Here is a 22,421-nt window from a genome sequence, read left to right on the forward strand (position 1 = left end):
GAAAGCTGTGGCCCTGGAAGTGGACTCCTGGGAACCAGTCCCTGGAGGCCCCTGCCATCCACCCCGCCCCTCACTCGCCTCTCAGCTGAGAGCACTAGCCCAGGGTCTGCGGACTCCAGCACCTGGCCCGTCTCCTGCTTTTGTGAATAAAGCTTCATGGGTCACACCCACTTGTTTATATGTGATTTATGGCCGAATTAAGTATTTTCAACAGAAAGATTATGGCCTGTAAAACCTGTAATGATATTTACTATCGGGTCCTTCACAGAAAAAAAAGCCCAGCTCTTGGTCTAGATCAGTAGCTCGTCTGATGGTCTCAAAGATGTGGCCCCCCCTCGGTTTCTGTTGACGTGGTTTCGAACAGATGCTCCCCAATAATCTCTGCTTCCCCTACGCCTACCACACTTGGCTCTTAAGTATTTTTCTGGAGATTCAGATGACCCTGATGACACTGACATTTGGGCGGTGTCTCGAGTGCCACAGGACATAGGACACATTCTGAGCAAGGTCCGCAAGCACTGCTGTGGTTTCCTGCCTTGTCCAGTGTGTCCCCCCCCCCACCCCGTCACACAGGTCCCGAGACACATACGCAGCCATATGCATAGACCCACGGATTTAATGTTACGCTGCGGTTTCCAGTGATGCAGAGTGCGGCTGCAGGTGTGTTTCAAGGAGAAGCCGGTGGGGTGGCTGGCCCTGCAGCACGGTGCCACTCCTGGGCCCACGTGCGGCCTCGGCGACACTGCCTCGGGTTCCCCTGCACTGCCCACGTCGTTGCGGCTCAGTGTGCCAGACCCCTTTGTCATCGGAAGCCTGTCTGCTCGGTGCTCTGCAGCTAGTCTGTGCCGCCCACTCTCTGGCCTCCTCTCTGAGGGTGTGTCCAGTCTCACCCCCCGGGCATCAGGAGCGCCGCCCAACTGGCACCGCGGTGTGTGTGGTAAAAGGCACGAGGGCATCGTGGCTTCACATTGTCACTGGGTCCCAAGAAGTACATGTGATGTAAAAGGGGATGTGGCAGAAACACCAAAATTACACGTTCAAAATAATCTTGGGGTGGTTTGGCCAGGGCTCCTAATTCTGTAATGTCTGGGTCTGCACTACTGGCCTTCAGAGGCTTAATTTTCACAGGCATGAGATTAGCGGTGACTTGCCTGGTAGATGCTGCCACAGCTGGTGGAAGTCTCAGCACAGCCGAGGTGGACCAGAAACGTACCCGTCTGACATGTGACCTCACGTAGGCCGTTAGCCCACATGCAGTGTAGGAAGGCGTTTGCAAGGCCTTGGCCATAGGTTCTCCCATCCAGCGTAAGGTTGGCATTCGATAAAGAAAAAAATTCTGACTCGGTATTAAGTTGTAAATAAACCCCAGATGTCATAGATAACACTCAAGGCGCTGCTTGTTGCCTGGTAAAGAAAGGAGGGTTTTGGAACTTGGAATTTCACCGCTGGCTTTTCTGTCATTTCCTTGTCACCAGCAAAAGGAATCTCGTGTTCTTCGATTCCTGGCAGAGCTCTGTGGCTTTGGTCTGTCTGTCTTCAGGGGAAAAATTGTGTTCTTGATCCCAGAAGCAATTTGGCAACTTTAATCTCGAGGTTCTTAAACTTTAAAGGAGGGTTAATAAAGAACCTGTTCTGTTTGCTATAGTAACTAAGATCAGATTTGTAACAAAGTATTTCATAACTCTCTAAACCACGCAGAAGAGTGTGCTGCTCGTTCGTGAGCTAATGCGCTTTAAGGACACCGGCAACACCACATAGCAAGGCCGCTGAGCCCGGGCTTGTGGGGCTAAGTCACTGCTGCTATAATGTCATCTTCAGTAAGACCTGCCGGTTCAGGGGCTTCTTAGTTTTTAAATAATAGCCAGACTGAACTGTGACTAAAGAAAAACTTCACATTAACCATAGTTTATAAAATGTTCAACTATAACCACTAGTTAACCTAAAACCTTAGTGCATAAAGAACTGAACCACAAAAGGGTTTTGTGCCAGCACTCTGCCTTCTGGTTCCTGCAGCAGAGCACAGATTGTCAGGAGAGCACGTCCAGTTCAAGGGCAGGGTCGTCACCGCCATGCACTAGACTCCACTCCGGCACTTGGGAATGATGGGCCCGGTCAAGTCTGCAAGCCTCCTCTTCCTCACTGGAAAGGAATGGAGATGAGACATAAGCCACCCGTCCCTGTGCCCCAGGAGCCGCCTCTGGCTCTGAGGAAGCTCCGTGGAGTGTCTGCTAACTCTGGTTAGCAAATCTGAAGTCAGCTGTTTCTAAAGGACGGTCCCCTGTGGGCCGTGTGACAGCCCTCCAGTTGGTCGGCGTTGGCTGACGAGGGTCTGTGGTGCTGTAAACTCATTCATACACTACTTCTCAGCCACCTGCCTCGCAGGTGTCAAGCCCCTCTCTCCAGCTCCGACGGTTTTCCTTTGCGTACAGAGGGCCTGCAGTGGAAGACCTTTGCTCCGGTTCAGATGAGAGTGAATTTCAGTTGATCTTAACGAGACTAGGGCCTTACCCTGCTGCAGACTTCTCCCTCAGCCCTTTCCCAGAGCTCCTGGCCTGCCTCCTGCCTGAGTGAACAACCGCTTTTCTACCCTAAGTTTCCCCCACCCCATCTGCCCCTTTAAGTCAACCCTGACATTTCCCCAGGGGCAGGACACCGCAAGCTTGGTATGCAGTCAGCTCAGGTATGCCGACTGCATGCCAAGGTAGGCAAATGCCGTGAAGAAGAAAGCACTAGCCTAGCTGGGAGGCTGCAGGCTGGAGGCGCTAGCTTGTAGGATGACGGGACAGGGAAGGAGGGGGGGGTTCCCTGTAACCAGGGAGAGTTTTGAAGTGAATTAAGTGTCTGCAGATGAAGACCAAGCAGCAGGCTAGATGAGCCACAGGAGAAGGCAGTCTGCAGGGCTGGGAGGTGGCAGTCGGGGGCTGCTGGTGTGGCAGAGACAGGGCGCAGAGGCGCGAGGTCTATGCTCAGATGTCTTCCAGTTCCCAAGCCGAGCCACTAGGCCTGCGGCCACCAGAGCGATGCCTACGAGCTGCAGCGAGAACCGCGTCAGCTTGTGCAAACAGCATCTAAAACAGAACCACCCAGGAAGGTGCGTGACTCAGGTTGTGGCTAGGCCCTGGGGGGAGGGGCCCAGGGACACAGGTCACCCCGTATGGGGCCTGAGCTCCCATACACCCCTTCACCCCCATCAGAAGAATAATAGATGCAAATCAGTGGGCAGTCCCCTGGTGAGAGGACACAGTGACCAGATTCCTGGAACTATCGGAATGTCCAGCATCGGGTAGATGTGAAGAAACAAAAGCCCGAGGAGCGAGAGGGTTTCCGGCAAGGTGACCGAGCCAGGCGTTGAGGCTCGTCCGCCTTAGCTGTGCGAGAGCGCCCGCCGGCCGGTCTGCATCACACCTCCCCCCACTCAGCCCCTCACTGCAGCCCCTCCCGCAGCTCCAGAACGTCCAAGTTGTTACCATTCGTTCCCATGTCATGGATGAGGGGAGAAGGGCAGAGAGAGAGAGGGCGCGCTTCCTGCTCGAAGCCACACAGCTGGTGGCAGAGAGACACCAAGGCTTGTGCCTCAGCCCAGCGCCTCGCTCAGTACCGTGTGGGCCCCTGTCTGTGGGTGTTGCGTGACCACCTCACATCTGGTTCTCTTGGGGGGGTTAGCTCCTCTGCCCTGGGACGGGCAGAGTCAGGACTGGAACCTGGGTCCCCAGCCCGAGGATCGGGGTCCAGAAAGGGACCCCGTGTTTCTCCCCCTGTGGCGTGCCCTCCCTGCCTTCCCCAGTGTGGGTCTGTGCCAAGGCCCCTGCGCTGATGTCACGGACTGGGTGAGGGTGGGGAGAGGTGCCACTTACTCAGGTATTGTTCTCCCATATTAATGGTGAAGAAAACTGAGGCCAAGAGAGGGAAATAAGTTGCCCCAGGTCACAGTGAATAAGTGACCGAACTCGGAGGAGAAGCCAGGTCACCCAATATCCCCCTTCGATTCAATCTGCATTTTTCTTCCATGAAAGCAATCTCCTCCATGCTGCTTCTCACAGCGACAGACTCATTGCTGTCAGGGCCCAAAGGGACCCTGAGTCATCTGGACCGACCTCCACGGTGGCTTGCGCTCTCTCCGCCACTTCCCGCCAAGCTTGAGCACCTCCGTCATGTCTCTGGGAAGCATTTTACATTCCTTTTTAGGTGCAACAGCCTCTACTGAGTGCTATTATGTACCAAGCACAAGAACCAGGAATAAATATGTTGCTTAACAGCAGACCAGCACACACCAGCAATAGCTTGATGAAGCATTACAGGTATTCCTGGCAGGTCTGTTCAGTGTGAGGCATAACGAACAAGGTGGTCAGAGCTTCTGAGCTGGGCAGGTAACATCCCACTGACTCTTGCACAGTAGAGGGGTAGGTGGTGGGAAGCGAGTGGGAGCGTTAGGAGTGACGGCCCTTGATGGTGATGCTTTTGCCTGGGCCACTCGGAGGCACTCCGGCGGCCTGGAGCGGCTGCTCTGAAGGTGGCAAGATGGGGGCTCATCAGAGGTGTCAAGAGATGATGCTGGCAGGGCCTCACACAGAGAGGAGGTGGGAGTGCAGGCTGCGGGGCTGGGCTGCCGGTTCAATGCCCACCTCTGTCCAGCGACCTCGAGCAACCTCACCTACAACTCAAGGCCTCGTTTCCTCAGCATAGAATGGGGATGAGAACAGCACCTCCCTCAGCTGGGTGCTGGCAGCACCGCAGGAGTTAGTGAGATTGAAAGTGTTCACAGCAGTGCCTGGCACACAGCGGGCACCACGTAAGTACCAGCTAAGGTCATTCAGGGACTCGTGAGCCACGTCAAGGAGTTTAGGCTGAGAGCCGCGGGAGCGCAGAGTGGGAGGCCAGCAGAGGGACAGGACAAGCCTGGATGAGCACCGAGCCAGGGGGCCAGCCCTCGGGCAGCTGCAGGACCTGAGGAAGTTGCAGGGTGCCAGGTGACCGTGATGGGAGCTTGACATGGGCCAGGGTGAAGGGGATGGCAAGGAGGTGACTGGCTGCTGCAGAGGGACAGGCCCAGGTTTCTGGTCTGAATGGCTGTGGGGAGAATAGTGCCCTTTCCCGAGGTGCCTTTGGGAGAAGACTAGGAAACTGATTTGGGGTATGCTGTGCCTGGGGCGCTGGCTAGAAAGGTTTTCCTTGAGAATGCAGTGAAAAGTGACCTTCCCAGGGGGCTTTCTGCTTTTAAACATGTTATTCTTCCCCTGCCCCCAACACACACACACACAACTGTCTTGATGTGGAGGCTGCAATTCAGATTTCATTAGGTGGAGAGGACTTCAGTGGCGCATGTGCAGGACCTGGGAGCCAGGCTTAGCCTGGGTCTGAGGGATGAAAAGTGAGCAGAGAGGAGTCCTCCGAGATCACCAAGGGAGGACGTAGGCGGGGGTCCTCTGCTCCTCGCGGACACCACCGTGCCCCGGTGCCCTGCTCTCTCCCACGGACACTCTGGTGAGGGCTTGTGCCCAGGGTGGGAAGGATCGAAGACACACCAGCCAGGATGGGTCCCAGGCGGGCTGCCTGTTTGCCAAGGCACTGGGTGACCCACAGCCTTGGGGACTGAAGATCCCCCAAGACGAGCCTGCCGGCCTCACAGGCAGGCACCGCCCAAGCCCCACAGAGGCCTGACCGAGCATCAGGCTGGGAGCCAGCACAGGGCAGGGCAGAGCAGGAAGGAAAGCAGCGAGGCTCGGGCACTGCTAACCGCCACGGCGACTGCGGGACTGGCGGCACCCACAGGAGGCTCTTACGATAAAAATATTCAGCTGGGAAACCTAGACGCCTGCCTGCTTCACTGGAGCATCAAGAGCAAGATGAAACTACTGTGCTGGGAAGAAAGGATTTCTCTTTTACAGAAGGAAGCTAGTGCACTATCAGAATCAGAGCGTTTCTTTTACAAAAATTAGCAGATGGCCACCAATGTGCTTTTAAAGCTAGAAACCCTACACCACCAACAAGCGCTGAACATTGTGTGTAATCACTGAACTGATTCTGCTCTGATTCCTTCTGCACATTCCCTGGGGGTGACCCAGAGCCCCACTTTTATCACTTGTCACTCCTGTCCAGGAAACTGCCACCATTGCCTTCCCGCCTGCTTTCATCGCCAACTCCTCAGGTTGGCAGGAAAGGCCGCTGGCTCATAGCAGTCCCCCATCTACCGAGTCCCTTGTGAATACCTCGTAAAATGTGTCAATCATCCCGCCTTTGCCCATGCTGTTCCCTCTGCTTGAAATGCTGTTCCCTCTGCTTGAAATGCCCTTCCCTCTCTGTGTGTTCCTATTTTTCGTTCTACGTTCAACTCCCCAGAACAGTGCCTCAGTCCTTTTAGATCTTTCCGTGTCTCCTGCCCTGCGCCCTGGGCCCCAGCACCCCGCCTTTGCCCGTGCCGGCCCCCATCAGGAATGCCTCCCGGCCTCCCCGCAGCTGCGCTCTTCTTTCAAAACGACCTGAGGACCCGCACCAACCAGGATGCTCTGTTTAGGTGGACTTTGTTCTTGTAAATCATTTCCTCCCTTTATTTGGATACTGTTTCAGGCCTTCTTGAAATTTTGGGCACATCTTTATCTTTTCTTCCCTAAAAGGTGTAAAGGTTCTTGCCTCAGGGAACTGGCCTTTCTATTGCCCTGGGTGTCACTGAGGGCACTGCTGGGCACACGTAAAAGGTTCCAAAGGACTTGCTGTGACTAATGGCTGGTGGGAATCGACTGGGCCACTGCCCAGAAGACAGTCCCTCTCAGGCTTCACATTCTCTGTGAGGAAACTGGAGGGAGGGGCCTGAGGTCACATATCACTCAGGTCCTGCCACAACCTCAGGACATCCCTGGGGACAGGGGCTGGGCATGGATTTTGGAGTCACAGACCCTCAGGACTGGGAGAGCTCTCCAGGTCCATCTCACTAAACCACCAGCTGATTCCGGCGTCTCCCCCCGACTCCCTCTCTCAGCACCCCTGATCTCTAGTCATCTGGAGCCTTCTGTCCCCAGAAAAAGAGACCTCCACACCATCTTGCTACTGGAAGACCGCAGCTGGGTAGCCTTGAGATAGGCCCCCAGGGGCACACAGGAAACTTAACCTAAACTGGGAGGGAATGTCAGGCTGCTGCACACAGCCCACCAGAACTGAAGGCTTTTCAGTGCTCATTCGGCAGCAAGGGCAGAGCCGGGCCGCGGAGTTTGGACTGAGGGCCACCTCACCAGTTCCAGGCAGCCCCAGCCACTTCTGTGGCATAACGATCGTGATTCCCAGGGATTAGTGTTAGTTCTTATTGATTTCAAATCACGGCACTGCAGACAAACCAGGACATTTTCTGTGCGTCTGTTTTACGGACATTCCCACACCTGCTGCCCTGGAAAGAGGTGGCGCCGGGAGCGGAGTGATGACGGAATAGACTCTGGGCTGTGATACCCTCGAGAGCAAGCACCTGCTTCCTGAACGCCGTGTGCCGATCAGGACCGGGACAGTGTCCATTCCACCGACCAACTGGGTCTGCAGGGAGTGTGGCCCTGAGGTGACCGCAGAAGCAGCTCTGAACCCCTGTTTCACACATAGACATGCACCCCACGCTCTCACCTCCCTTCTCCCAGGCCTGCCTTCCAGGCGCTAACCTTGCTTCCAATCCATCACCCTGTGCTTTAGGCTCTTTGTATTTTACTGAGTGTTAGAAACAAAACAACAAAAGGCATGTGTAAAGCAGGCTTGAAGTTGATGAAAAACGTACTAAAAACATTATCCTTTAGAAAACAAAGTTATTTCATAATTCGATCCCACAAAGTAGCTAGCTTGCTTCCTTCCTTCCTCATTATGCTTCCTTCTCATTTGTAATAAGAATAATGTAACTTGGTTTGTCTTCTGCCTGCCTTGGCTCTACCAAATTCATGGCTAAGTATAATAATCAAATATGTTAACACGTTAGACTTCCTCCTTTCCTTTTTTTTCCCCTCCTACTTTCCTGCAGCCTTATCAGACACCCTCCCTTTTGGACACTATGCCAAGTTCTCTCAGCAGCCAGCAGGCACACATACGAACTAACCACACACAGAGTGAGAACAACCAGCGTCGGGAACAGTGGGTGGCTGATCTCACTTTTCACTCCACTGAATTAGATACCAACCGGGTGCAGGAAAAACTGACCTTTTCTTTCATTTTCTTTTTTAGAAAAGACAAACTATGCCTTTAATTGAGATTCAAGGACTGTAACCTGTTTACTGTGGAGTCAACATTTTTAACTGTTACCTTAAAAGCAAGGACAAACCTCCTAGGCCTGGGCTTTGAGTGATAGTGCTGGCCGGGGGCTTTGGGACCGGGGCTACGGAAGCACTGTGACCTGGGCAGAATTCTTGAGTTCAGAGAAGGGTGTTCGGAAGAGGAGACTCCTGGTGAGCCTTGGGTTCTGCCTCACTCAGCTGACGTGCTGAGGGTGCCTTCCGGGCCCACCCTGGACTGGGCTGGGCTGGGCCTTCCCACGGAAGTGAGAAGAGGGCCCAGCCTGGGCTCCCAGAGGCAGGCCCCTCACCCCCGAGGGAGGGGGCAAGGCCCAAACCCAGAACATGAACATAACCCACGTGGAAGTCGGCAGTTGGGCTCACCCACAGGACTCCCTGGAGAAGGTATCAGTGAAAATGCCCCTGCCCCCCACCACCCCAGGACAGGCAGAAAGATGACAGGCAGGTGGGCAGGGGGCTCAGTTCCACTCACCAAGGTCGTTGTTGTTCATCATGGCATTAGATGCCCGCAGCCGGGGCCCCTGCTGGGTGAAGTGGTAGCCGAACTTCAGAAGTGTCGTGTTTTTTTCCAGCATGCTCACGATCTCCATTTCCACCTTGTTGCCCAGGGGCTGGCTCTTTGGTCAAGAAAGAACGACAGTCACCACCCATTCTGTCTGTGCAGGATCTAAACCTTTCCTACCCAGCAGGAACCTGAGGGGTGGGGTGGAGGATTTTAACCCCACCCCTTCCAAGAGCAGGAAATGATAGTCTGGAGAAGGTGAAAGGTCACACGGCCAGGAGGAAATGAGCTGGGTTTCAAACTCAGGGCCACTGGACGCCAAGGACAGACCTTTCCACTGGCCCCATCGCAGCCCTCCTGGGTCTGAGCAGGGAAGGCCTTCACAGGACCTAGTCCAAGGAAAAGTAAAACTCCTATTCCCCGAGCTATTCCCTTATGCTAATTAAATCAGCATCACTGGGAATGAGGCTCAGGTGTCTGTGGTTTTACAGCTCCCAGGTGATCTCAGAGTAGCATCAGGTCTGTTGACCAGTCATTCAGACTCACCTGCAACTTACAAATGAAGAAGAGGAGGCCTAGCGAGAGAAGAGGATTTGCCCCGGGTGGCACGGGGAGGTGGGAGGCCAGAGTTGGCGTCCCACAGCCTGTTATGTCCCTGCCCCCAAATCTGCAGTGATCACCTGACAAAGATTAAAAACAAGAAACGAAAAGCCCGGCAGTGCACAGGGTCGGGAAGGACATGGGGATGTGCACCGGTCTCGCTTATAACAGTGGGGGAAAGGGTAGCAACCTAACATCCACCAAGAGGGACTCGCTCAAATAAACGACAGTTCAGCTTTGCAACACAACACGGTTGCTGGCCTGGGAAGGTGACCGTGAACCACACTAAGTAGAGGGAAAAAAGTCATATTGAGGTAGAAGTATCTTTATTCTTCATACACATATACATACATTGCCAGGGCCAGGGTGTTTACCAGGGGTGGTGGGATTTGGGGAGTTCTGTTTTCTTCTTGATACCTTATTGCAGTGTTTTTCTTTTACCACGTATGGGGGCGGGGTGGGGGGACGGGGTGAAAGTAGGTTCAGTGTTGTAATGCAAGTAAGCAATACAATAATAAATAATAATGCAAGAATAAACTCGGTTCAACAATAAATAACTGTAAACCTACTTTTGCCCACCCTTGTATAATAAGATAAGAATAAACATAAATAGGTTTGAAAAGACAGAGAAAGCAACATCATGGTTAAAGACTTTGCTGATCAGAGCAGGAGCAAGACAATGATGTTCCCTTTCACTGCAGGGTGGGGGGGTCCTAACCAGGGCAGTGAAGCAAGAAAAAGATAAAGGCATCCATGTTGGAAAGGAGGAAGCAGAATGATTTGTATTTGCAGATGACACAACACTGTAAACAGAAAAGCCTAAGGAATCCACAAAAAACTACTGGAGCCAGGAAACAAGATCGGCAAGATTGCAGGATATAAAGGACCAATATCCAAAAATCAGCTGTATTTCTGTACACTCGTAATAAACACTCCAAAGATGAAATTACGAAAATAATTCCATTTATAATAATATAAAAATACTTAGGGATATATTTAATAAAAGATGTAAAGGCTTGTACACTGAACATTGCAAGTAGCATAGAACATTACAGAAGATGCAAATAAACGGACAAACATCCATATCCACGGAGCAGGAGATTTACTATTGCTGAGACTGCAGTGTTCCCAAACCGATCTGGAGAAGAAGCGGAGAGAAACGTAACCCCCTCCCACATCTCCCCTCTGCCAGTAACTGCCACTCTGTGTTGAGAGCTTACTGTGCTCCCAAAGCCTTGGGCCCATCTCAGTTCATTCCCTTTAATAACCCAACAGGATAAGCCTCACCATCCCCCCAGCCTGGCACCCAAGGCTCTGCACGGTTTAGTCCTTGTCTTCCTTCCCTCGCTCGGTGCTCACTCAGCCTGTTTACCGCAGGACTCTGGTACATGGTGCCTGGTGCCCGCAGAGGTCGGCTTCTAAACCTGTGCCACCTCCCTCCACACGGGATGCCCTCACCCGCGTAGGCCCGCCTGCTGACGTACGCCTAGTGCTTTCCTGCCCATCACAGATGCCCCTTTCCAAGGAGGCCTTTCCCGACCCTTATCGCTGGAATAGGCCCTTTCCCACTCCATGCTCAAGTGGCACACTAAATGTCCCTCTCTCTCCCCGGCCTGGTCCGTCTGTCTTATTTGGGTCACCTGCCTCCGTATCTCCAATGAGCCCGGGTTGTTCAGTACAGCAGCCATTAGCCACGTGTGGCTCTTTAAGTTGAGACATAACTGACATAAAACACTGTACGAGTTTTAAATGTACAACATAACAATCTGCTCTTTGTATACGTTGTGAAAGGATTACCACAATAAGTCTAGTTAACCTCTGACACCACCCAGGATGGGCTGGTCTCAGAAAGTGCAGGTCCTCCCTGACTGGGACGGGGCCGGAGGCTGGTTGCCGGGGCTGCTTCTGCAAAGCCGACGCCACACGTGGCTCAGTCCAGGGTCCAAAGACCCCAATGGATGCAAACTGCCCCGTTCAATCTCCCTACATTCTGGGGAGGTGGGCTGGGCAGGCAGGACTCGGGCAGGCCGTTTACTCGTCTTAGAGATGAGTAAACAGGGTCCGTGTATAGAGGGAAGCTGGGCTGCGCTCCTTTTGCTCAATGACAGAGCCCAGTCTCGACCTAGGCCTGGGCCTGGAAAGACTTCGGAGCATCCTACAGGCCCACCCTCTCAAATAGCATCTTACTGTCCCTGAGACACACGCAGGTACGTCTGGGGGGTGGTGACAGGGTACAGGGTTCTTTTAGATACGCGTGGCTACTCTCCCTGGCAGGTTAGTAGTGGACCAAAACCACTACTTTTACAGGAGGGAGTGAAACAGAGAAGGTGCCTACTTCTTAACAAGCCTCACCCTGGCTTCGTTCTCAGGGCCCCCTTTCCCCCAGGGACTCTGAGACCAGGAGGCCTCGCTCTCACACAGGTGGGAGAAGAGCCCGCAGGACGGGGGTTGGGCTAAAACTCTGGTCTCTTACTTAGTTTTCAAGTGCTCATTATTTAGCGATTACCATATGCCAGGCAATGTCACAAACACCTTGCATACGCTGACTCACCTTCCCTTCACTATGAGCCTGGGGAACATGTGTTATTATTGCCCCTTTCATTGTACAGACGAAGAAGATGAAGAACAGAGGGATTAAGAAACTGCCCCTGAATCACAGAGCTCGTCAGGTGCAGACCAGGATTTGAACATGGGCAGTCTGCTTCAGAGTCCAGGCTAGTTCCCACCTCCCTCGGGGGCCCCCATGGGAGCTCGGAGGGCAGCTGATGGGAGGAGGCAGACGGAGTTTGGCTACACGTGCAGGACTGCGATCAAACCATCAGCAGTGTCTGCACCCGGGAGGAACCACCTGCTAAGGTAGTAGGCTGCCCGTCCCTGGAAGTGTGCAAATAAAGGGCAGGCTGTGGGCTGCAACGGGTCTGAGCCGGCATCACGAATGAGGAAAGCTTAGGCCCTGTGGCCTTTCTGGGTTCTGGGGCCTGCATTCTGTGAGTCTGAATAGCTCGCTTTGATGGCACAAAAAAATCAGGAGACGACCTTGGCAGTGGGTGAAAGGCAACCGGAAGCCCCTCCGGGAGAGACCGGGTGGTTGTGCCAGGACTGGCCACATCAGTCTCTCTCTGGTCCACAGCTGCAGATCCAGGGAGTTGGGGGGTAGGGGGAAGAACTCTTGTCTCCTTTCAGATTTGCTTAAGACTTACATAAACCATTCGTGAACAAATGTAGTCTCATTATTAAAAATCCACAGGATACTAAAGCAGATCACGAAAAATGAGTCTCCCTTCACCATTTGTCCCCACCGCCCCTCCCCTGCCTTCCACATAAGTAACCACCACAGCCAATTTGCTATGTGTGAAGTGTGTAACAGAAATATATAGCTTTTTATTTTTTTCTTTATGTGGATTAAAAAATATACTTATTGTTCTGCCACTTGCCTTTTCCGTTTAATATTTTCTGGAGCTCTGTCCAAGCCGGCACACGGGAAAGGAACCCACTCCTCTGAGCTGCTCCAGGGGCCGCCCCGGCACAGACAAGGGTCTGCTTCGCTTCCCCACCTCCTGTGACAAGCAACGCCCCAGGGAGCTTTGCAGGGAGTGGCATTCTTTAAGGTGGAGGCGGACGTATGGAACTGCTCAGTTAAAAGGTGGGTGGGTGTGTTTTGAATAAAAATTGTGAATGTCTTTCAAAAGGATCCAAATGCTGACCTGCCCTTCCGTGGTGCATGACAGCTCTCGGGTCCTCACACCTTTATGATGAGAAGATGATCGAATTCTCTAACAAAACAACCAACCAATGACTCGGGAGACGTGGAGCTGTGACCTGCTGCTGGTGGCTCTGAGACCCCCTGTCTGGCCAGGGGCAGCCTGGCCTGAAAGAAGCTCACTTTGTTCATCCGATAGGGCCAATCGCCTTTCCCTGGTGATCCAGGAACTCGGACGACTACAAACCCTTGACAATGACACAGAAAGGTGCCCCGGGAGTTTTCTAGTCCAACTCAAGTCCCAAACCCTGGCTGATATTAAAATTCTCTCCACATCACAGCTGCCACACTGTTCTGTCCGCTTACCCGTCCCCCATGATCGGGGCACATCACCCTCGGGAGCTCCCTGCTCCACCCGTGGGTAGCTCTGCTGCTTGGAAAGGTCTTTCTGGACAAACAATAGCAACAGAAAATAATACAGACCACTCTCACTCTGGTGACTTAAAAATATCTCTGCAAAATCTTTGCTATTTCTCCTTCCAAACGCAGAGCCTGATTCCACTCCCCTCGAGTTGCACCTCTGACAGACAATGGCAGGAGTGATGGTCTAGCTTCCAAGACTGGCTCATAAAAGGCATTCATGGTTTTCTTTTTCCCTCTGGCTCCGGCCACTCGCTCTGGGAGAACTTGGTCTCTACAGAGTGTGGACAGGGAGACAGCCCCAAGGTGAGGTCTACTGGGCAAAGAGCTGAGGCCTCCTGCTCACAGCCCAGAGGGGCCTGCCTTAGACGCAGTCCCACCAGCCCCACCCGGGCTGTCTGGACGGCCATCTCATCGGAGACCTGGGCCAGAGCTGTCCCGCCCCAATGCTCCTGGATTTCTGAGCCTCGGAAACTGTGAGCTGAAGCATGCTGATTGCTATTTGAAGATGCTAAATTTAGGGGTGGGGGGCAAGGAATTTGTTCCACAGCTATGGATAATTGGTACACTCACATATGATGCTGAGAAAAAAAAAGGCAGACATAAAAGGGCACATGCACTCGATTCTATGCATCTGGAGTTTAAGATGGCACAACTCAGCAGCGGAACAGAGAGCAGGACGCGATCGCACCCTGAGGGCGGTGACTGGGCGGGGGGACCCTGGGGGCCTGCTGGGGTGCCGGAAACAGTCTAGGTCTTGGCCTCGGTGGGGACTGCACAGGTGTACACGTGGATGTGTAAACCCACTGAGTGTCCTCTTAAGACATACTCGCTTTGCTACGTGTAAGCTACACTTCGCTAAAAGGAAACAAGTAAGAAAGAAAGGGAGGGAATAAGGAGGAGAGAAAGGAGGTAAAAAGTAACTCCTTGCAGGAGCCAGAATCTCTCAGAGGTCAGTCCTCCCCACTGGGTCTAATGAACAGTAGGAATCTCACCTCCCTCTGACCGAGAGAACACCACATGCCAGGTATTGGTTAAGGAGTCAACCTATTAAATCCTGTCGCTACCCTATTAGATTGAGCGTCATTATTATTCCCATTTTTACAGATGAGGGAACTGAGGCATGGACACATTACATGACTTTCCAGTTACACAGCAAGAACAGAACTGGGGCTTGGCTGGGACTTGACCCCCTGTTCAGCTCCCAGCACTGGAGATTTGAAGACAGGCTATCCTTGGGTTATCCTGTCTCTCGTCTGGAAAGCTCTGGGTTTTTCAGAACAAGGTGCAGAGGGAACCTTCACTGACTTTATCTCATTTTCCCCTGAAAAGTGAGGTCAGAAAAAGAGCACCAGTGGCACGTGGTGGAAGGGACAGTGACACATGCCTGTCTGCTCACTGAGGTCAGCAGCTCCAGGCTGAATCACCTCAATTCTCAGTGAACGTACAGATGCAAAAATGATGCCCAGACCAAAAGCTGCCGCTTAGGAGATAAATGTATGAGGAACAAAGTAGAGAACACGATTGGTCTTTTGCTTTTCAGGAGGGTTTCCCTTGTGTCTGGCAAACACAAGAGCAGATTCAGCCTCACTGACAACAGAGTTAGCCAGCGGACATCCGTGTGCAATGTAAGACTGGGGGTGTCGCCATATGTGAAAACCGTCAGGATCCTACTCCAGTGTGGCTTTTGTGTTCTTTCTAAACTTACTTCAATTAGGAAAATAATCCAACCTGAAGCAAACAAAATCCAGTTCCTTTAGCTTTAAAAAAATTAAGCACATCCTCACTGTCACACACTGGAGTGAAACGTCCAGCCACTACCCTGACCTTCATTGGCAGAGGGGGGTCAGGTTTTCGGTTGGTCATTGTCTATTCAGAGGGGCAGGAGGAGTGCCCTGTGGCCCAAGTGTCTGGGGAAGGGCTTGCTGGAGGGAGCTCTGTGGGGAGTGAGGAGGGTGAATTGAGAGGCTGGGAGAACCACCGTTTGGACGCAACCTGCTTGGGATGGGCAGGGTCTGTGTCCCCGGGGGCTGAGCCTGCCTCTCCTGTCCACGGACTCAAAGCAGAAGCAGCCTGTCTGAGAGGCAGGACCTCTCAGCTCCCGCCCAGCTCTGACACTTCTTCTATGCCGTCGGGCAAGTCTTGTTCCTTCTCTGACCCTCAGTTTCCCCCTATAAAAGCAGGGCCGGACTAGCCATGTTCTCGGTGCCCTCAGCTCTGGGTCAGGGCCCCTCTGCCCCTCCCACCCTCCCTGCAGTCTCAGGGCAGCTTCAGACACCAAGGAGCAGCGCTTGGAGATAAAGAAAGACTCGCTGAGTAAACAAAGAGCTTCAGAGTCCTGGTTCCCGAACTGTCGGGAGCCAGCCTGGGAGGCTTGTGTCACCGGGGAGAATGCCCCAAGTCCCTTTCTTTGGCCATATAAGGGAAAAGGAGAACAGAGTCTCACTGACACAGGTTACAGGCACCAGGGCCGAGCGGAGAGCTGCAGCCTCTGAAGACCTGGTGCCTAACCAAGAATGAGGAATAAATCAAATGCCACTCACCACCTCCTTTTGGTCACACTCCGCAACAGCCTACAGGCTGGGTCACCCAGTGAGAGCCAGTCACCATGCCCAGGCCTCCTCCGATGCCCCGTGAGAGGCACGGGTGGCCTTCCCCGGAGCCTGGGCGGCAGAGTCCCCTTCCCAAGACTGGCCTCCTCCCCGTCCTCCTCCTCCTGCCCTGGCAAACCCCATTCTGTCCCAGACTCCAGACAGACAGGAGCACCTCCCCACAGGCCCCTCATCCAGGAGGTCACAGTACCCCCTGTGGTCTCCTAGGCCCTCCCCCCTGCTCCCAGCCCTCCCCCACCCAGCAGGGGACCGTGTTCCCAGAGCACAACTCTGACTGGTGCAGGTGCAGTCCACAACCCATCTTCCCCAACTTGCCAATCCAGAGCCTCTTAGACTCCCGGCTCCATTTCTGGCCTTCCTCTGGAGTATCATTAATCATGTTGGGATGGGGTCCTCTCTTCTTTCTCTTTGTTTATGTGGTCCCCAGAACCCGAGATGCTAGGGCCTCTATTTCATCCTCTGAGATACTGTCCACCCTACAGGTTTTTCTCAAACTCCACCTCCTCCAAGAAGCCCTCCCTGATGCCTGTTCCTGACTGAGACTGCTCGTACCCGAGGACCTCAGAGCCCATGTCCATGGCTTGCTGGAGCACCGCATTTGAGGACCCTACCTGCACTTGTGTGTCTTCCTATGCAGCACAGAATCCCTGGGGGGGGGCAGGGCTGGAGCGGAGCCCAGCACAGCTCTGGGGTGCAGCTGACGCTGACCAAATGCTGAGATGAACCAAAAGAGAGGCTCCCAGGATGCGGGAGTAAGTGGTGAGAACGCTCTGGCCTCACACCAAGGGAAAGGGACAGGTGAGGAAGGCCAAGCGCGGTCCCCGCGAAACTGCAGTAGGGTTCAAGAGCCCAGACAGGCAGAGCTCACGGACTTCGGAGTCACACAGACCTGGGTTTGGATCTTGATTCTGCCACCGACTTACTGTACGGCCACAGGCAGGTCACAGAGCCTGCACGGGCCTGTTTCCTCAGCTGCAATACTAGGACGGGTTGCAATACTGAGTTTCAGTCTGTTTGAGCCTTCAGTGATGCAATGGACTCAGGGGACCTGCTCAGGAAATCAGCTCAGAATGACGTGCAAACTCCGAGATAACTTTTGGAGTAATTACAAAGGTTAACGACTGCCTCGTTTACATCTGCCATTTCCTCAGAAGTGGGGATTCTTACTAGCCCCCTTTATAAGCCAGGTACTGCGGCTCAGAGAGGCCATCACCCTTGCACCTGGGGTTCGGGCAGGGTGAGGGTGACGTCCTGCAGGCTCCATCTCTGGGCCCCGGGAGCAGAGTAGTGAGAAGGAAGGTGGGCAGCTCCTAGGTTTCAGCACACGCTGGGTAGGCCCTAACTCGCTGCAGGGCCAGGCTTGAAGTCACATGACCAGCCAATCCCAGGGCCTGGTCCAGGGCAGCTGCCAAGCCTGCCTCCAATAAAGCAGGGTCAGCAGTGGCCAAAGGAGGGACATAAAAGGTGGGGTGGGGAGGAGCTGGGCCGGGCAAGGCGGCAGCAGCAAGGCCACTGGCATCTGGGACACATGAGGGGTCGGGTGCAGCAAGTTCATACGACAGGGCCGCTGCAGGCTCATGTGGCCTTTTCATGTGAACTAGAGAACGAGGGCCCTCTCTGCTGAACAAAGCTCCATACCGAGTCTTAAGGAGGAGCATGTGGGTTGGATGCAGGCCCCTGCCACCCCACCCCACAGGGAACAGCACGCACAGCCCTCGAAGCAGCCCTGCATGGCCAGCACGACTGTGGGGCCGAGTTCTCAGCTCGCCAGGGAGACATGGAGGTGACTCAGACCCAGCACCGGCTTCCAGGAACCTTGCAGGCTGGTCAAGGGCCTGGGAAAACCTGGGAGGGAGCTCCTGACTCGCTCTGGGGTCCAGTTTCCACAGTGTGAACATTCCCACCAGGGGCCGTTGCAAGGGACCAATGTGCCAGCCCTGAAGGGGAGCTGGGAAGAGACGCCCTTGACCGGCTCCACACGAGCTGGTCCAGGCCGGCCCGGAACTCCACAGGGGCTCAGACCAGGTCCAGCGGAATGCAGAGGAAGAGGAGGAGTTCCCCGGGCAGAGAGGTGGTAGGGCCAGTGGGAGGGAAGAGCAAGAGCAGAGACATGGAGGCATGAAAGGAAGTAGGGGCAAGCCGTGAAGTGCTGTGAAGGGTTCTGACGGACAAGGGACCCAGAAGTCTCCTGGAAGCTGGTAATGTTTTAGTTCCTGACCTGAACAGGGGTTACAAGCCCAGTGTGATTCGTTAAACTGTATATTTAAGTCTTACGCACTTTTCTGTATGCTTATATTTTACAATAAAGAAAACGATTTCATTCAGGGATAACTGCTATTTACGACTGTTCTATTTCCTTCCGATCTTTTTCTTCTGCATATATTTTTATGACCATTGAGCAAAAATGTTCATGTAGGAAAAAATAAGTTCCTTATCCACACACCATAAAGAAGAAGGCATTTCAACCTTGGAAACCACGTGGTGTGATGAAAGGGGTGTGGGATTTGGAGTCAGAGATCTGTATTCAAATCGTGCCTCCTAAGGCACGAATGTGGAGGCCCTGAGAAAGCTTGTCCTTGCCTCTCTGAGCTGTTTGCTCCTCTGCAGACCGGGAGAGGTGACACCCACATCCTGCAGGGCCATCCGGGAAACCAGAGACGACATGTGTCGGGGACATGGCACAGAGCCTAGCCCACGCAGACTCTCAACACACGTAACATACAAGATATCTTACATGCAAGGCATTGTTACTGGCATTGCTTTAAAAGTCAAAACTAAAGAAGGTGCCCTGAAAAATAAATGATAGTCACAGAAGTTATAGAGCAACAGTAACCTCATAGGGATAAAGACAAACTAGAATTTGCCCAGAGAATAACCCCTGTGATTATTCTGCAAGGAGACACAAAAATCCATGGTGTGTGGGGGGAGGGGTGGTAATGGAAGAAAATGGGGTGTTTAGCCTGGTTTATCAGATCTGTGCAACAGATGTGTCCTGTGTGCAGCACACAACAGAATTAAGCCCAACCAACAGGACTTACAGGGAGCCAATTTTCACTAGATGTAAGAAAGGATAGTCTCACTAATACTAGACAGGTAAGGAGTGAACCCCCCATCACTAGGGGCACACAAGCAAAAGCTGCAAGAGCACTTGGTGGGAATGAAGAAGGAAGGTGTGCATGGTGGAGGCCCCTGGAAGCTGGGCTCTGGAGCTTTTATAATCAGCAGCATCCACTCGGTCCGGCAGCATTCAGGCAACTGCAGAACGATCAGGGTCACAAAGTGAAGGGCATGTGGAGGCCCTTGCTCATCCTACCTGGTTATCGATTTTCAGCTCCACCAGAGAAGTGTTGTGTGGAAGGGCTTCCACCAGGCGCAGGATCCCGGCTCCAGAAATGAAGTTGGACTCCACGTTCAGTGTCTTCAACACCTTGTTCTCCTTGAGCATATCAGCAAGTGCCTTGAGCCACAGGGGAAAATTGAGGGTATCTATGAGTCACCCTGAGCAAGGCTGGAGCCCATCTTGAGTAAAACCTAAAATACTGAGGGACACTGGCTGGGAGCAAAAGTCTTTTGTACATGTGTGCTATTCGAGCCAGGGACGAAGCGAGACGGTCCCCTCAACTCCCTTCACCAAGCAGAGCTCTGTGTCTCTCCTCCCCTCCAATCTGCCCTGGCTCCTGAACCCCTACCAGGTTATTCTGCGCTCCTTAGCCCGCATCCAAAGCCTCTGATGGCTGCAGGTTCTACTCTCCTGATTAGCCCCAACTCTCTCTGCTCCCTGATGGTGGGGCTCCTCCCAGTTCCCCGTGCCCCCCACTGCTTAGCCGTTGCTCACCCTGCCCCTGCCACCTGGAATGCCCTTTCCTGCCTGCTGTGCCCACCCAAACCCTGCCTGTCCTTAAGGGCCATCCTCAACGCCCCTTCCTCCGAGAGCCTTTGCTGATGCTCCCAGTGAGCTGTGGCCTGTCTTCCTGAACCTCATAGAATTTCTCCATAGCCTCCCTCGTGGAACATGTACTCCCTGGTTTAGATCGCTTCTCATACAGATGTCTCTGCCCTTAGACTATTTACCCTGGGTGGGCTGAAAATGCACCTGATTCATTGCATGGTGCCCACAGTGCTCAGCACATAGTAGGTCCTCAGTCACTGTTCACTAAGTGACTAGTGGAGTCCCAGCCTCCCTAAATATTCTCGCTTGTCTCTTCTCCTTTCCTGTTGGAATTTCATGGAGTCGTTCTCTTGGTTGGAGCAGCAGAGAACAGAGAGGGAGGCCTGGGAAACCACCCCACCGGGCAAGAGACCAGGGCAAGTGGGAGGAGAGGCGCTCAGGTAGCCCCGGCACGTTTGGGAGGAGTTCAGCCAGGGGGTGTAGATGGCAATCGGAGCTTCTGGAGGAAAGGAAGTAATTAGCAGTTGGTGGAAACAGGGCGCCATGGCGGAAAGGGGACACCGGCAGCTGACGGACCAGGACGTACAACCTGGGGCCCTGCTGTCTGAGCCAGGAACGCCCTCCCACCGTCCCTGCTGGCGGACACCCGACAGAAGGCGCCCTTCACAGGAAGCCTTCCTGACGGACCCCACCACTCCCTCCTCAGCTCGCCTTGCTGTGTACCCCCAGGATGGCAGGCCAGCTCTAACTGTGACCCTGAGTAGCTGTACCCTCCTGAGGGGAGGGACCCAGTCTGCGTTCTCTCCACCACAAACTTCTTGCTCCCCAGGGAAGGCCTGCCCGAGCCTGATAATCGAAATATTTAACAAGCAGTGGGCAAGTCCACCAGGCTGACCTGAGTAGACACGCCGGTGGCGGAACGGGTCCGAGAGGCTCCGTCATACCCGGTGGCCACTGTGTTTGCTGGGGCAGAGTGGAGGACCTGGGGGTGGGCTGGGCAGGAGAGGAGCTGGGGCAGGCAGCGGGGTGCACGCAGAGGTCCGGCAGCCTTATTTACCAACCGGCCCAGAGCATTTCAACGTCTGACAACGGGAATACTGGTGTGAACGGACTGACATCAGCAGTTGGCCGGGCACAGGGTCAATGTCCCGTAAACACATGTGGAGCTGAGCCGAATGCCAGCACTGACATGTGTGGTTTCTGATCCACGACACAGCAGGGCACTGAGCATGCGGCTTTGCCAGCCACATCCATGGGTGAACTCGGGATCCACTGGGGATCTCCTGAGGTTAGAGGTCATCCATCCAGGAGCAATGAGGGACTCTCAGCCATTTCTATCATTTTGAAAGTATCAGAGGAAACTGTCCTACCTATTTTCAAAACTCAAGGAGAACTGTTTGCTATTAAATAGACTTCCAAGCAAGGAAAGTTATCAGGGATAAAGAAGGGCGTTACATAATGGTAAAGCGACCAATTTCTCCAAGAAGATGTAACAATCCTTTATGTATGCGCTCCTAACAGCAGAGCATCAAACTGCGTGAGGAAAACTAATAGAACAGCAAAGAGAAAGAGGTGACTCTACTACTAGAGTTAGAGATTTCAGTATCACTCTGTCAGAAATGGACAGATCCAGCAGGTTGAAAATCGTTAAGGATACACCTCAATTCCATGGCGCCGTCAGGCAACTGGATGTAAGTGGCATCCACGGACTACTTCCCCCAACGACAGCAGAATACACATTCTTGTCAAGATCGCTTAGAATATTGATCAAGGTCGACCCCATTCTGGGTCATGAAACACGCCTTCATAAATTTACGAGAGCAAAAATCATACAATGCCTACTGTCAGACTTCAGTGGGATAAAACTAGAAATCAGTAGCAGAAAGATAACTGGAAAATCTCAAGATATGTAGAGATTCAACAACACATTTCTAAATAACATATGGGTCAGAGAAGAAATCACAAGAGAAGTTGAAAGGTATTTTGAGTGAAATGAAAATGAAAACATAATTTGTGAAAATGTGCGGGATGCAGCAAAAGTAGAGCTTAGTTAGAGCAGGGGCGTCAAACTCATGTTCACCGGGCACCACATGAGCCTCGCGGCTGCCTTCAAAGGGCCAAACAGCAAGGCTGATGTGGCCCCTGGTGAACATGAGTTTGACACCCTGGCTTAGAGGGAAATTTATGACACCGAATGCATATATCAGAAAATAAGAAAGATCTAAAAACAACAAGTGTCCATCTTCAGGAAATAAAAAAAGAAGAGCAAATCAGATCCAAAGTAAACAGAAGAAAATAAACAATAAGAATTAGAGAAGAAATCAATGAAATTGAAAACAGGAAATCAACAGAGAAAATCAATGAAGCCAAGCTGTTCTTTTTTTTTTAAGACCAGTAAAATCCACAAGACTCTAGCCAGGCTAAGAAGAAGAGGAGAGGACACAAA

The 22,421-nt window shown here is 53.0% G+C and overlaps 1 protein-coding gene across 1 annotated transcript in view; it reads right to left on the bottom strand.

Moving 5' to 3' along the window:
- Positions 1 to 598: 598 nt before the first annotated feature.
- The window catches only part of TMOD1 (tropomodulin 1), a 72,140-nt gene continuing 50,317 nt past the window's right edge, over positions 599 to 22,421 (bottom strand). Inside the window, exons 8-10 of the mRNA XM_053656382.1 lie at positions 19,400 to 19,543; positions 8,725 to 8,869; positions 599 to 2,139 (exon numbers count right to left, since the gene is read on the bottom strand). Of these exons, the coding sequence (XP_053512357.1) occupies positions 2,075 to 2,139; positions 8,725 to 8,869; positions 19,400 to 19,543 (354 nt within the window). The 3' untranslated portion in view covers positions 599 to 2,074. The remainder of the gene's footprint in view (positions 2,140 to 8,724; positions 8,870 to 19,399; positions 19,544 to 22,421) is intronic.

This window comes from Artibeus jamaicensis, unplaced genomic scaffold (assembly GCF_021234435.1).
Source record: "Artibeus jamaicensis isolate MK-2021 breed Jamaican fruit bat unplaced genomic scaffold, CSHL_Jam_final scaffold_1964, whole genome shotgun sequence".
In the NCBI taxonomy this organism is placed as follows: Eukaryota; Metazoa; Chordata; class Mammalia; order Chiroptera; family Phyllostomidae; genus Artibeus; species Artibeus jamaicensis.